Genomic DNA, 14530 nt, shown 5'->3' with positions numbered 1-14530 from the left:
CCCGCACCACAGTGGCAGCTGTGGTTGACGAGACCCCCTTTTCTTGCTAAATTTGAAGTGGACGCTGAGGAGAAACTTCTTAAAGTGGCTCCAGCGCAGCGATATGTGCCCTGGAGCGGCCTGGAGGGGATCCAGGTGACCCTGCCAGCCCCAGCGTCCAGCGCCCTCTGCGCTTCCCGACTCCCGCGCCCCAAGCCCTTTGTTAGGCAGGGGTGACCTGGAAGCACCTAAGGGCCGGACTGGACACCTGGGGGGCTGGAGGGAGGAGGTCGGGTGCGCCTGTGGGGGTGGCCGCAGGGCAGGGCGGGGAGAGCAGCAGCTGGGGGGCTTCACAGCCCTGGGTGACAAAGGGTGATGAGACAAGGCAAGGCAGTGGGAAAGCACCCCCCAGTAGCGAGTCCCCAGGAGCCCAATGAAAGGGGAGCCCACCCCCTCAGCCCTTGCTGTCCTGGTCTTTCTGGGATTGGCCTGAGCTTGTGACCCCTCCACGCCCGCGAGCGGCACCCCACGCACACCCTGACGGGGGCAGAAACTGCGTCCCAGACTCTGTCGTTCTCAGGCTGTGGGGACGAACGCGATGGGTTGCACCCCGGCTCCCCTGCTTTCCAGCCACCGGCCAAGGCCACATGCACCTGCCGGGCAGGGGCGGCCAACGCTGGCCCTCGAAGGAAGCGCCCCTACCCCCCAGCATGGGGCTGCCCTGCGGGCACGTGGGCCACTGTTCACCGCTGAGCACACCCGCCGGCCGTCCTGACCATCCTGCCTCGCAGCTGGGCGCTTGGCACAGGCTGGCAGGCGCTGAGGGCAGAGGGGGCGCTCCTGACTGCTGGGTCACCAGCCCAAGAGGTGGGGGCCTGCTGAGGGGCCCAGTGCTCAAGGGCCACTGTGATGGGTGTCACGGCTGTGAGGCCTCCTGCTCTGCCCTATTTCTCTGAGGGGCGCTGCCGGGACTGCCTCGCCTGACGTCTCAAGCTGGGAGGCCCGCTGGACCCTAGGAGCTGGAGGGCCACGTGCCGCTGGTCCTCCCTGCAAGGAAAGGCAGGAGTTTCGGGGTGGTGCCCAGACTGCACTGCCCTCCCCCCCACCAAAGTAACTGGGGCAAACCCTGTACCTGAAGGTCCCGCACCCGCATGGGGCTCCAGGGCTGCGTACCAGAGCCAGGCCCAGCACCCGCCTCAGATCGGGGTCCCAGCACTGCACCCACAGGCACAGCCCCACAGGAGGGCCACACAGGCACCATTGGGCACCTTGACAGGCCCTGCTGGGCAGCTGCAAGCCCTTCCTTGCCTGCAGGTCACCCAGGGCTGAGTGGGGACACCTCGGGTACACATGCCAGTAGCTACATTTCAATAAAGCCAAAGGGTGACAGTAGTTTTCATTATTTAGTATATTTGAACTAATCCATCCAGACACCTCAATATAACCAACAAAAGCTATTATCAATGACAGACAGAGGACCCCGCTCTGTCTCCGGTGGATCCTCTCACCCTCCCCCGCATCTGGCCTGTACTCCGGTTCTTGTATAAATGTTTAAAAAAAATTTTTTTTTTCACCTTTGAATAACTGGCCTGTGTACACACAAGGACTGCATCTTTTTTTTGGTATGATTTTATTTTTGGGTAGAACTGGGGTGCAGGCCAGATGTGCAGGGGTATAAGAGGACTCCCCAGAGACAGAGTGGGGAGCAGAACAGGCGGATCCCACTGAAACACACTGCTGAGGGGAGCAGCGGGGAGACAGGCAGGGTCTGCTGCGCCATGTGGGTCACGCCCTGGCCGGGGATAGAACTCAGGCTTCAGCAGTGACAGCCTGAGACTGAACCCCAGGTCCCCAGGGAGGCTCCCACATGGGCTACTTCTCCATAAAATGGGGGTGCCCAAGAAGCAGTGTCCATGGGCCATCAGCACAGTCTTGAGGTGCAGCGAGGACAGCCGTGGGGGTCACACACACACAGGGGGCGAGCTGGGTGTCTTGAAAGTTCTGGGTTCTGGGCCAGGCTCCCAGCCAGGGAAGCCCAGAGTGGGGCTCCAGATGGTGTGGGCTCTACAGCCCCACAGACCAGCACTCTGCCCGCACAGCCCTGGCCGGGCTACCCATCCCCCGGAGCCAGGCAGAGCCTGGGGGCTGGAGGCGGCGGCAGCCGTCAGGCCGGGCCCACAGACGCCCCCCAGGACCCCGCTCCATGGACGTGGACACCTGCCTGCCCGCCTGCGGGACAGCAGCAAGCTGGGGACACCTTGAACGAGGGGGCAGGGCCCCTCCTCCTGGCCGCCTGGCCCAGGTGCTGCTTCCGCAGGGAGAGGACACAGGCGTGAGGGGGCGTCTCAGGAGGCTGGGCCGGGGCCGCAGGAAGCACCAGGCACCATCAGATACAGCGGGCGGTCTTTATTGTGACAGGCAGGGGACCGTGTGGAGGGTGGGGGTGGAGGAGTGAGTGGGTGGGCAGGGCAGACACTAGTAGCCTCTGCCGTTCTGGACAGCTGCATAAATGGCCATGCCGGCGAACACCAGGAGCGCGATGAGGCCGGCGTTGAGGAGGAGGCCGAGGCACAGGGCCCAGATGTTCAGGCACTTGGCGGTGGACGCGTAGGTCCGGGCCCCGAGGATGTCGCCCACCATCTTCCGGTCCCTGGCCTGGGGAGGAGACGGGGCTCATGAGGGCTCTACCGGGGCGGCCCCACCTGCCCTGCCCAGGGCCGGGCACCAGCCTCCCCATCCCGGTGTCCCTCTGGGGCCTCCGGCTCCTCCTCACGGGCTCTCAGCCTCCGGGAGGTCAGCCCCCGGGCCTGGCCCCTCACCCCATGTCGTCCCAGCCCTCCCAGCCAGGGGGACGGTCCCCAGCCGGGCACACCAGCAGGCGCGCTCTGGCGCCTGTCCCTCCCGAGGTGGCCCGGGCCCTGGGGCGGCACACGCACCTTCACGGAGTAGGCGAAGGCCGCGAGGCCCAGGCAGCAGAAGTTCATGAAGAGGGCGCTGAAGAGGGACCACACGACGTGGTCGGGCACGGCGGTCTCGGGCTGGATGGTGACCACGGTGGTGGTGGCGGCCCCGGGGGCCAGGCTGCCGGGCGCCCCCAGCACGGCCACCTCGTGCTCCTCCCTGAGCACCTCATAGCTCCCGGGGTTGGTGCCGGGCCGCAGGGACTGGGACATGTGGTTCATGGCTGGGGTGAGGCCGACGGGCTAACCGGGTCTGGGATCCCTGGACTCTCCTTCCTGAGCAGTTTCGATTTCTCTGGTTTCCTTTTCCTGACTTTTGGGGGTTTGGAATTGGCTGAGAGCCGGGAGGGAGGGAGGAAGGAGGCTGAGAGTCAGGTTACATGGGGGCGGGTCCAGGTCCTGGGGGGGTTTCCTGTCTAGGGCCCTCAGGGGGCTGGTCTCAGCCGGCCCCTCCCTTTCCTCAGTGAGGGCTGTGGGTAGGCTCTGGGGACCCTTTCCTGCCTGGGAGTCCTGTCCTCCCCCAGCCCGGCCCTGAGCCATTGCCCCCCCTCCCCCCCTGCACAGCCACCTCCAGCCCCAGATGAGCCACCTCCAGGGCCACTCCCCCCCACCGGGCTCCAGGCCCCTTGAGGCCCCCGTCTGCCCTGGCCCTGAGGGGGACTCAGGTGGGCTGGCCCCCTGGCGTTCAGGAAAGGATAGGGCCCATCCATGCCTTCTGTGGCAAGGTCAGTGAGGGCCTGGACCGGGCTCCTAGTAGTGGGAACTCCCGTGTGGACCTGTCCCTGGCCACCCTGAGGGTCCTTGTTGGAGCGTGGTGGCAGCAGCTCACCCGGAAGGGCTCTCTGCTGTTGGGGGTCAGTGGGGTGACACTTGGGGGTATGCAAACTCAGCCCCTGCACTTTGCTCCCCAAGGCAGCTTGGGAGGCTTGAAGGGACTGGGGGAACCAGGATGTTGCCATAGGAATGGGCCATAAAACCTTGAATTGATAAGGGAAACAAAAGGCCGTTATTGAAACCTTAAAGAACAGGTTTATTAGAGAAAGGGACAGAAGAATAGAGGACACCTGCATGGACCCCACCGGGCAGGAAGAGCTGCCCTGAAAGGAACAGGTTTGCTGAGAGACGCCTGCCTGGCCTGGTTGCAGCTGGCGGCCTTGAGCCGCGCTACCTCTGCTGAAGGAGGTCAGTGAAGAGAAGCCCCGGCCTGGTCCAGGTCTCGGACAGGCAGGAAGCTGCTGCCCTGCAGAGGAGAGAGCTGGTGAGGAGCCCCAGCACAATCACAGACGGCTGCCCAGCGCCAGGGCGGAGGCTGCCCTGATACTGTCTTCCGCTCTTTGGGAGGGGCTCACTCCTTCGTGGAGTGGTTTGTTTTGAATAAACTATGTAGAATTTGAAAGGGGCCAGATTTCTACAATGGCCTCAATCTCCATATCTTTACCCTCAGGTCTTGCCCCTGAAGCCCCCTGCAGCATCTGACACTGCTTGGGTCTTGGGCTTTGTGATCTGGGCTTTGGCGCCTGAGGATCCTAGTTCCGGTAGCTGGTTAAGGGCTATGCTAATCCCCCTACCCCCACCTCCAGCACTTGGCATTGTGTGAGCCAGCGTTCTGGTCTTGTGGCGCCTCCTTTCCAGTTTTTCTGTTCTTATCCTCCATCGAACCTGTCTGCACCCGTTCTGAGCCTGGCACCCTGTGCCCCAAACCTTGAAGGGAGCCGCCAGGTCAGTGTAGAGAGCCATGCCCCTCCCGTGCAGCCTCGGAGGGGCCTTGGCACCTGCCCCCAGGCCCTTCTTGAGGCCACATGGCCGGGATGGAGCCACCCTGAGCACCGGCCACATGCCTGAGGGCTGCAGCTGCTCTGCAGTCATTTGTTGGCCTCTAAAGTCACATTATTTTTTTTATTCAGGTAAGATTTTGTAAAGGGTGGTGTCCAGGGGAAGGGGAAATTCCAGGTTCCCTGCCCCACCCAAAGGAGGGTGGAGCTGAGCTGGGAGAAGCTAGAAAAGAGGGGCCTCCTGGCGGCTCAGGTGGTTGAGCGCCGCACTGTGAAACTGTCCACAGCCTCTGCGGCGTGGGTTTGATCCTGGCCGGCCGGCGAGAATCCTACATGGCGGAGCAGACCTCTCGTCTGCTCCTGACTCACCTGCGGCAGTGTATTTATTCAGTCTGCCTGTTCTGTTCCCGACTCTGTCTCTGGTGAATCCTCTCATGCTCCTGCGCCTCTGGCCTGTACCCCGGTTGTTGTATAAAAATAAATAAATCTTTTTTTTTTTTTTAAAGAAGCTAGAAAGGAGACTGGGGAGGGAAGGAAACAGGATGGAGACCCAGGAGGAGGCACAGGGAGCAGAGAGACATGTGAAGAAGCTGCACTTCTTTTTTTTTTTTAAGATTTATTTGTTTACTTATTTACACAAGCACTGGGGACAGTCAGAAGCGCGGGAGGGTGAGAGAATTCACCAGAGCCAGAGCAGGGAGCAGAGCAGGCAGAAGGACCGAAGGACACTGCTGAGGGGAGCAGCGGGCGGCAGGAGAGGTCTGCACGCCATGTGGGACCTTCGTCCCAGCGCTCAACCGCTGCACCACCAGGGGAGGTCCTCAGTCCTTCCTTTTTGATGACTTTGTAATGCTCCACCTGGTTCTTTTCTGACCAGATGATAGAGCTGGGCATGAAGGTCTCAGACTGGATGGTGATTATGGTGCTGGCCGTGGGGGCCAGGCTGCTGGGCGACCCAGCGCGGCCACTTTGTACTCCTCTTAGCTACCAGGCCTCCTCATAGCAGCTGGGGCTGCTGGGACAGGCACCAGAGCGCAGAGGCTGGGACACGTGGTTCATGGCTGGCGTGGGGCCAATGGGCTGATGGGTCTGGGTTCCCTAGGTCCTCCCCTCCTCAGGGAGCCCACAGGGCCACTCTAGAGAGGAGTCTGCAGCTGGGCCCCAGGCAGCTGCAGGAGGGAGCACCATGCTTCAGATGCTGCACCTGTTTTATTTTTTAAATTTAAATTTTATTTTTATATTCCCCATGCAATTGCAACCCCCCTTATTTTGACCCCAATCCCTCCTTTCCCCACCCCCCACCCCCCATAGAGTGTCTCTGGTTCATAGTTGCTTGTTGATTTTGATTTTCACTTTCTTATAGCTATTCTTTTTCCTAGTCCCTTATTTAGGTTTTCTAGATTCCTGCTATGAGTGAGACCATCCGGTATTTTCTTTTTCTTTCTGGCTTACTTCGCTGAGCATGATCCCTTCCAGCGCCATCCATGTTGCTGCAAATTGCATGTGTTTATCTTTTTTGAATGCTGAGTAATATTCCATGGTGTATATGTGTTATAGGACAGGGAGAGGGGCAGCCCAAACCCCGCAAACCTGCCTATTCTAAATGGGTTCTGCCATCCGCCGCATCAACACAAAACATAGGACACTTTAATGGGAAGGATCTTTAATAAAAACTAGGAAACAATACAGGTGAGGCAAAGAATCTAGTTTCTAAATGAAGCACCCAAAGTTACCCGTCCCCTCGTGGGTAAAAGTCCATCCAAATGGGATCGGCCCAGAACAAGGCCCCAAAGTCTACCACAAGTCTAAAACATCTTCCAGTGGGGACCCACAGAAAAGGGTCACAAACAACTGGACAAGCCCGGAAGGAAAAGAGCAAAATCAACATCAAGATAAAAACTGCCATTGTCACCTCCCCACGGGTCTCACCCACATCTGTGTCACCCCGTCCACGACCAAAAGACAAGCAGTTTCTTCACGTGTCTCTAGGCTCCATGCGCCTCCTCCAGGTCTCCTTCTGGCTCCATCCTGCTTCCTTCCCCAGTCTCTTCTGCAGTTTCTTCTCTTCCTGCTCAGCTCCACCCTCCCTTGGGTGGGGCAGGGAACCTCCCCCTTTCCTGGGGACCACCCTGTTGCATATGCACCCCATCTTCTTGATCCAGCATCTATTTTTGGGCATTTGGGTTGTTTCCGAAGCCTAGCTGTTGTAAACAGTGCTGCTAGAAACAGAGGGCGCTGCACCTCTTTTAAATAAAATCCAAAATGTGTTTGCTGGGATGGCACCAGCTCATTTTGCTCAGGGCTTCCTTCTGAAGACTCACCATCTGCTTCCCTCCCGCGGGGCACAGCCAGCGCCCGAGCCCCAGGCGGGGACAGTGGGGCATGACATACGGGCAGGCCGGGGGCACTGACCAGCCCCTGTGGCTGTCCCTGGCCTCTGGAGAGAACGGGCAGCTCTTCTGCAAGAGGGGTGCTGGGTGGGGGCGGGGAGCAGGCATCGCCACCACAAAGGCCGCCCCACACACGCCTGCCTTCCTCCGGGATCTGCAGATGCGCCTGCCGGGGTGCGCGCCTGCCGGGGTGCGCGCCTGCCGGGGTGCGCGCCTGCCGGGGTGCGCGCCTGCCGGGGTGCGCGCCTGCCGGGGTGCGCGCCTGCCGGGTGCGCAGCTTTGGGTCAAGGCCCCGAGGCTGGGTCGGCCTGGAGCCGCCTCCCAGGGGGGTCTGAGCCTGAGTCTCTCCCCGCGGCCTTCCCGCTTCTTGGCCGTGGCGGTGGAGGAAGCGCCAAGACAAGCATCCGAAAAATGATGAAAGCTGACTGGGCGTCAAGTCTGGGAGCGGCCCGGCCCTGCGCGCGCGCCGGGGAGGCGGCCCCGGGACACGCGCGCACGGGCCGCCCCGGGCGGAGCGCTCGTCCCGGCAGGGGCCGGCGGCGCAGCCGGGGCCTGCAGCCCTGGTCCCCGCGCGGCCGGTCCCGGGCGCTGCCCGCTGCCCCGTCGCCCCACCCGCCGCCGGCGCCCCGCCGAGGCCGTGTCCGGGAACGCCGGGGGCGCTCCTGAGGGCGCGGGCAGGAGGGAGCGGCCGCCGCCCGGGGTCCGGACCGCCAGCGCGCCCCGGAGTCCGCAGCTGACCGGGGCAGGGCCGGCGAGGGCGGCCGCGGGGCCCCGGGCCCGCCCCGCGGACGAGGCGGCGGCTCCGGCGCCCACACAGGCCGCGGCCTCGCCCGACGGCGTCGGCGGAGGCCGCCAGCAGCGCCGGCCAGTGGAGACGGCCGCTGCCGCCCCGGCTCCCCCCAGGCGACGTCGGGGGCAGGCGGGCCGCCCCGCTGGGGTCTGCGGCTCCCGGGCTCCGTGCGGGGCGCCGGCGCGGCTCCTGCTGCCCCAGGGCCGGGCGCGGGGCCTCCTCCCCCCCGGCCGCCCCCGCTCGCCCCCCCCCCGCTCATATCCTCTTCAGGGCGCCCCGCCCCCAAGTCTGATTGGACGCTGGCCCCGCAGCCCACAGCGCTGATTGGCCCGTCCGTGACCCGGGACGCGCGCTTCGCGCCCGCCCCGACGCCGCCGACGGGCTGGCTGTTGGCTACGGAGTCTGGTTGGGCCATTTTTCACCCGCGGGCCCTGCCCCACAGGCCTGGGGTGGAGCCGCGCGGCCGCGGCCTTGTAAAGGGGGGCCCCGGGCCCCCCCGCCCCCCGCCGATGTCTCCTGATTCCGCGCAGGGTTCCCGGCCTCCCCGCGGCGACCCAAGTCTCCCCAAGTCTCCCCGCGGGCGCCCCGTTCCCTGCCCGAGCCCGGTGCAGCCCCCGCCGTCAGGGGCCGGCCGCGAGTGGGGTGCAGCCGGGCGGGGTGCGGCCCTCAGAAGGCGGGTTCGGGCGCCCAGCGTGACCCCTCCGGAGGCGGGGTGCGCCCCGGCCCCGCGGAGCCCTGGCCCCTGCGGCTGGGAAGGGCGGGGCCGAGGCGCTTCGGGGTGCAGGGCGCGGGGGTCCGGCGGGGGGGGGGGGGGCTGAAGGGGCCAGGGTGAGGGGAGGCGGCAGAGGCCGGAGCCCCGAGTCAGCGTCAGAGACCCCGACTCCCCCCGGATGCAGCCCGGGCCTGGCGCCCAATTCTCTCCACCCACGGGGCGCTGCCGGGGGCGGGTGGGGAGGGGGCACCCCTGCTTCCGCCCGCAGCCACAGCCCGCCCTCAGGGCAGGTGTCGGGAACACAAAGCTCACAAGTAAAACTAAAAACAGGAAGGTGCGAGGTCGCTGGGCACACCCGGGGGCAGGCGGGCGAGGCAGAGGCCCCGAGCCTCCAAGGATGTGCAGGGGGAGCCCCTGCCGGAGGCCGGCTCGGAGCAGCCCTGGACGCCGGCCGCTCCTGTTATAGAGCAGCCCCGATGTTAAACGGGTTCCTGGCTGGGGGTCCTCACCCGCGCGCTTTAAAGGGACTTATGAATACTCCACTGCAGACACACACAAAAGGGTTAATAAAAGGTTTATTTACAAGAGAAAAAGAAATAAGGAAAATGCACAACTCAGGGAGAAAATAGGGAAATAAAGTCTTTCATGCGTCCTACCCGATCCGATGACCTGGAAACCCAAAGTCACTCTCAGAGCTGGCCGGACGCTGCGAGCTGGCCGAGGGCCAAAAATGGGGGACCCCCAAAGCCCACGTGTCTGCCTTTTATATCCACCTGGCTGCTTCACCCCACCCTCAGGTCCCAGCCACCTTCCCTTGGGTGGGGATGGGATATGGAGTTCCCAGTGTCTTTGGCTTTGACCTGGGGTGGGGGTGGACTCCACAAAGCCTGTATGGAATTTGCTTTGGGGCATCCTTTTCCCCCTAACACTCCTCCAGAGCCCAGCTCGCTGCCCCCTTGGACTCAGACTGCCCTCCCGCGGGAACCCCTCCTGGCTCTGGTCCCCTCCTGGCTCTGGTCCCGCACCCTGTGACAGGACCTGCACTCCCCGGTCTGCCGCCCGCGAACTGGCAGCCTGCTCCCCGACAGCCTGCTCCCCGACAGCCTGCTCCCCGACAGCGCACAGGCTGCCTCTCAGCTCAGCATCCCGCGGGGCTGTCCGGACTGCGGGCCCTCAAGCCCAGAGCCTTCCATGGCCGGAGGACTCCCACCCGGGGGATGGCCCGGCTAAGACACGTCCCGGCTGCTGTCTTCAGTCAGAGGTGCCTTGGGAACTGGGGTTGGCTCACCTGTATGGACGTAAGTGTACGTGTGTGACCAATGTAGGAATAAAATTCTCTTTGAGAGCCAACTTCCAACTGAAGCCAATTAATCATGCTCGCGACAGCAGGGCTTGGCGAGGCCCTGAGTGTGCCTCACCCCTGTTTTGGGGTGTCTGGGGAAGAGCCCAGAATTCTCAGCTCTTTACCTGCAAGTCCGTGGAAAAGGGCAGGTGGGACCAGTTGTGGGTCACATGTCCGGCGGGGACCCTCGCTGGGGCAGCAGCCAGTGCCCATCAGAGCGGGAGCTGCTGCCCAGGCCCTGCCACTCGGGATCCCCAGACCGGCCCCTGCGCCCCCCCGACGGCCACTGTGCCTCTGTGTCCCACTCGCACTGCCCACCCCGGGGCCAGACCCACCCTCATTCTCTACCCCTTCGTACCTGGGACCCACAGGCGCCTGCGATACCCCTGGGTCCACTGTTTTTTACCCCCTCGCCTGCCCGTCTTCTGGGGAGTCTTTCCTGAAGCTCAGCAGGATCATGGATAAGATCAGCCCCTGCCCCTCTCCAGGCGGGTCTGCCTCACCTCCTCTCTGCGCCTCAGTTACGGCCTGACTGCCTGAAACAGGACTTTGCACTTCGCATGTCTCCTGCCCTTTTGGTGGCCTTGGGGATTATTTTAACCTTTAAAAACTTTTTTTAAAGATTTATTTATTTATGCATACAAGAGCTGGGGTACAGGCCAGAGATGGGGGCAGTGAGAAGATTCACCAGAGACAGAGCGAGGAGCAGAGCGCTGAGGGGAGCTGCGGGGAGACAGGAGAGGTCTGCTGTGCCCTGTGGGTACAGCTCTCCATGCCGCAGAGGCTTCGGACAGCTTCCCAGCATTGTGCTCAACCCCTTGAGCCACCAGGGAGGCCCTAACTTTTTAAATTTTAATAAAACAGCTTGGAGCTGGGCCCCGAGGGCCTCAGGGCAAAGGCAGCGGCTCCAACCCCACCTCTCCTAGGGAGGGCAAGGCCCAGCTCTGGCTGCACTGGCTAGCAGGGGCACCTACAGCAGCCCTCTGCTCAAGAGCTCCCTCCATTGCCCCCAGGCCTGGGGAGCCCAGGAGGAAAGGCCATTGTCATGCCTCTGCCACAGGCCCACCCTGGAGAAGCCCCAAAACCCCGGGAGACACCTTGAGGCCAGGGGCTTCGGAAGGGTCCTGACCTACACCCAGCACCCCCCACACCTGAGGGCTGAGGGCAGGGAGGGGCAGGCTGAGACCAGGACCTTGAGGGCCCTGGACAGGAAACCCCCCCAAGACCTGGACCGGCCCCACCCCCATGTAACCTGACTCTCAGCCTCCTTCCTCCCTCCCTCCCGGCTCTCAGCCAATTCCAAACCCCCAAAAGTCAGGAAAAGGAAACCAGAGAAATCGAAACTGCTCAGGAAGGAGAGTCCAGGGATCCCAGACCCGGTTAGCCTGTCGGCCTCACCCCAGCCATGAACCACATGTCCCAGCCCCTGCAGCCCGGCTTCCCCCGGGGCAGCTGTGAGGTGCTCAGGGAGGAGCACGAGGTGGCCGTGCTGGGGGCGCCCGGCAGCCTGGCCCCCGGGGCCACCACCGTGGTCACCATCCAGCCCGAGACCGCCGTGCCCGACCACGTCGTGTGGTCCCTCTTCAGCGCCCTCTTCATGAACTTCTGCTGCCTGGGCCTCGCGGCCTTCGCCTACTCCGTGAAGGTGCGTGTGCCGCCCCAGGGCGCCTGCTGGTGTGCCCGGCTGGGGACCGTCCCCCTGGCTGGGAGGGCTGGGACGACATGGGGTGGGGGGCCAGGCCCGGGGGGGGCGGTGACCTCCCGGAGGCTGAGAGCCCGTGAGGCGGAGCCGGAGGCCCCAGCGGGACACCGGGATGGGGAGGCTGGTCCCCGACCCTGGGCAGGGCAGGTGGGGCCGCCCCGGTAGAGCCCTCGTGAGCCCCGTCTCCTCCCCAGGCCAGGGACCGGAAGATGGTGGGCGACATCCTCGGGGCCCGGACCTACGCGTCCACCGCCAAGTGCCTGAACATCTGGGCCCTGTGCCTCGGCCTCCTCCTCAACGCCGGCCTCATCGCGCTCCTGGTATTGGCCGGCCTGTCCGTTTATGCGGCTGTCCAGCACAGCAGAGGCTACTAGCGGCTGTCCGGCCCACCAGCCCTTTCACCGTGGCCGTGCCCGGTTGCCATTCTAAGACGGGCCTGTGGCCACCAAGTCAGTAAATGCCTCTCATCCACAGGCTGTGTCCGGCATGTCATTGGCATTAGAGAGCAGACCACCCCCCCACCACCACGGGGGCGGCACAGCCCGCGGCAGGACCCAGCGTCCCTTGGAGACACAGGGGGGCTCTCCCCAGAACAGGGGCCCCAAGTCCACATCCACACCAGTGGAGAGCCACACCCCATAGCCCCTGTGCCGTGGGGGACACAGGTCTGCTCCCCTGCCTCTCGCGGGGCGACCACAGAGCCGACACCCCAGGTGACCGGGTCCAGGGGGAGTGGACATGTGAGTGGGAATCAGCCCTGCAGCAACGGCTCTGACCGCCTTCCCCTGGCGGCTCCCCACACCCCGGCGCCTGGCCCTGCAGCATCCACAGGCAGCTGTGCCTGGGCAGGGCCCCTGCAGCCCCTTCCTCCTGAGTGGCCGTGCTTGCCCGAAATGGAGCCCTACCGTGCCCTGCACGCCACCCTCCTACCTGCCCAGGTGCGACTGGCGGAGACCTGGGTGGCTGAGTGTGCCCTGGCTGCCCCCATCTGGCTCCAAGGGAGCAGCCTGCTCTGGTGGCCGGCGTGGCCCTCGACGCGGTCCCTAGCAGGTGGGGCTGGCTCTCCCAAGTAGGGAGCCTCCCCGCCAGGGCCCAGGTCCGCCTCCTGGAGGGACACACCTCAGTCTGCGGATTCCCGAGAGGTGCACTGGCCTGGCGAGGGGGGGAGCGTGGGGTGGGGAAGCAGACCAGGGGCACTCAGTCCTGCCCCACCCAGACCCCTCCCACGAGGGTGTGGGTGCTCTGGGCCTCTTGGGGTCTGGCCCAAACTTCCACTCCAGGGCTCACCGCGGGCCATGCAGGCAGAGACGCTTCCCATGCCCTCCAGACAGGCTCCTCTCTGCAGGCCACCCCCGGGGACCCCCCGCGCCCCTCCACACCACTCTGCACCTGAGAAGGCCATTGGGCCGTCTCCTCAGCCACACCACCTCCCTGAGAGCAGCCGAGGCTTCCAGCCATGCCAGGGCGTCCAGCCACATGGACACTGGGCACAGAGGGGTCCCCAGCTGCTGGGCACCGACCCACTGCAGATCCTTGTCATATATCGCCCTGGAGGGCCCCCCAGTGCAGCTGACCAGCCCCACCCCGGCCTGCAGCCTGGGTGTGCAGGGGCCACAGGATGGCAGCCCCTCTGGGTGCTAGGCCAGGCTCCCTCACAGGGCACCCTGGAGTGTGGGCTCCAAGTGGCATGGGCTCTGCAGCCCTGCACTCTGCCTGCAGAGCCTCTGGCCAGGCCACCCCTCCCCTGGAGCCAGGCAGAGCCTGGGGCTGGAGGCGGCGGCAGCGGTCAGGCAGTGGCTGGACCACCCTGGGCCAGGCCCACAGATGCCCCCCAGGACCCCACTCCATGGACGTGTGTGGACACCCGCCTGCCAGCAGGACAGCAGTGAGCTGGGGACACCTCGAGCGCCCAGGGCTCACGAGGGGCAGGGCCCCTCCTCCTGGCCGCCTGGCCCAGGTGCTGCTTCCGCAGGGAGAGGACACAGGCGTGAGGGGGCGTCTCAGGAGGCTGGGCCGGGGCCGCAGGAAGCACCAGGCACCATCAGATACAGCGAGCGGTCTTTATTGTGACAGGCAGGGGACAGCGCAGGGGAGGAGGCCGGGGTGGAGGGGCAGGTGAGCAGGGCAGACACTAGTAGCCTCTGCGTTCCTGGATAGCTGTATAAACGGCTATGCCGGCGATCACCAGGAGCGCGATGAGGCCGGCGTTGAGGAGGAGGCCGAGGCACAGGGCCAAGATGTTCAGGCACTTGGCGGTGGATGCGTAGGTCCGGGCCCCGAGGATGTCGCCCACCATCTTTCGGTCCCTGGCCTGGGGAGGAGACGGGGCTCATGAGGGCTCTACCGGGGCGGCCCCACCTGCCCTGCCCAGGGCTGAGGACCAGCCTCCCCATCCCGGTGTCCCGCTGGGGCCTCCGGCTCCTCCTCACGGGCTCTCAGCCTCCGGGAGGTCACACCCCCCCCCGGGCCTGGCCCCCCACCCCATGTCGTCCCAGCCCTCCCAGCCAGGGGGACGGTCCCCAGCCGGGCACACCAGCAGGCGCGCTCTGGCGCCTGCCCCTCCCGAGGTGGCCCGGGCCCTGGGGCGGCACACGCACCTTCACGGAGAAGGCGAAGGCCGCGAGGCCCAGGCAGCAGAAGTTCATGAAGAGGGCGCTGAAGAGGGACCACACGACGTGGTCGGGCTCGGCGGTCTCGGGCTGGATGGTGACCACGGTGGTGGTGGCGGCCCCGGGGGCCAGGCTGTCCGGAGCCATGCCCGGGGCCAGGCTGTCGGGAGCCATGCCCGGGGCCAGGCTGCCGGGCATCCCCAGAACCGCCACCTCGTGCTCCTCCTTGTGCATCCTGCTGGGGAAGTGGGCTTGGTCCCTTGAGAGCCTGGTG

The 14530-nt window shown here is 64.8% G+C and overlaps 3 protein-coding genes across 3 annotated transcripts; 1 reads left to right on the top strand and 2 right to left on the bottom strand.

The window, feature by feature from the left end:
- Positions 1 to 1281: 1281 nt before the first annotated feature.
- On the bottom strand, positions 1282 to 3300 carry LOC119250499 (interferon-induced transmembrane protein 1-like). Its single transcript, XM_037518238.2, has 2 exons — positions 2916 to 3300; positions 1282 to 2634 (listed from the first exon to the last, which is right to left on the bottom strand). The coding sequence occupies exons 1-2, from the start codon at positions 3159 to 3161 to the stop codon at positions 2455 to 2457; spliced, it is 426 nt and encodes a 141-aa protein (XP_037374135.1). The 5' UTR covers positions 3162 to 3300; the 3' UTR covers positions 1282 to 2454.
- Positions 3301 to 11264: 7964 nt separating this feature from the next.
- LOC119250498 (interferon-induced transmembrane protein 1-like) lies at positions 11265 to 12457 on the top strand. Its single transcript, XM_037518237.2, has 2 exons — positions 11265 to 11590; positions 11842 to 12457. Exons 1-2 carry the CDS (start codon positions 11351 to 11353, stop codon positions 12019 to 12021), a joined length of 420 nt encoding a protein of 139 aa, XP_037374134.1. The 5' UTR covers positions 11265 to 11350; the 3' UTR covers positions 12022 to 12457.
- A 1274-nt stretch (positions 12458 to 13731) lies between these two features.
- LOC119249820 (interferon-induced transmembrane protein 1-like) lies at positions 13732 to 14527 on the bottom strand. Its single transcript, XM_037517314.2, has 2 exons — positions 14245 to 14527; positions 13732 to 13958 (listed from the first exon to the last, which is right to left on the bottom strand). Exons 1-2 carry the CDS (start codon positions 14488 to 14490, stop codon positions 13779 to 13781), a joined length of 426 nt encoding a protein of 141 aa, XP_037373211.1. The 5' UTR covers positions 14491 to 14527; the 3' UTR covers positions 13732 to 13778.
- Between the last annotated feature and the right edge of the window lie 3 nt (positions 14528 to 14530).

This window comes from Talpa occidentalis, unplaced genomic scaffold, assembly GCF_014898055.3.
Source record: "Talpa occidentalis isolate TD23 unplaced genomic scaffold, MPIMG_talOcc4v2.1 talOcc4.17, whole genome shotgun sequence".
In the NCBI taxonomy this organism is placed as follows: Eukaryota; Metazoa; Chordata; class Mammalia; order Eulipotyphla; family Talpidae; genus Talpa; species Talpa occidentalis.
Note: the sequence above shows the minus strand (reverse complement) of the source record. Positions and strands in the feature narration are given on the sequence as shown.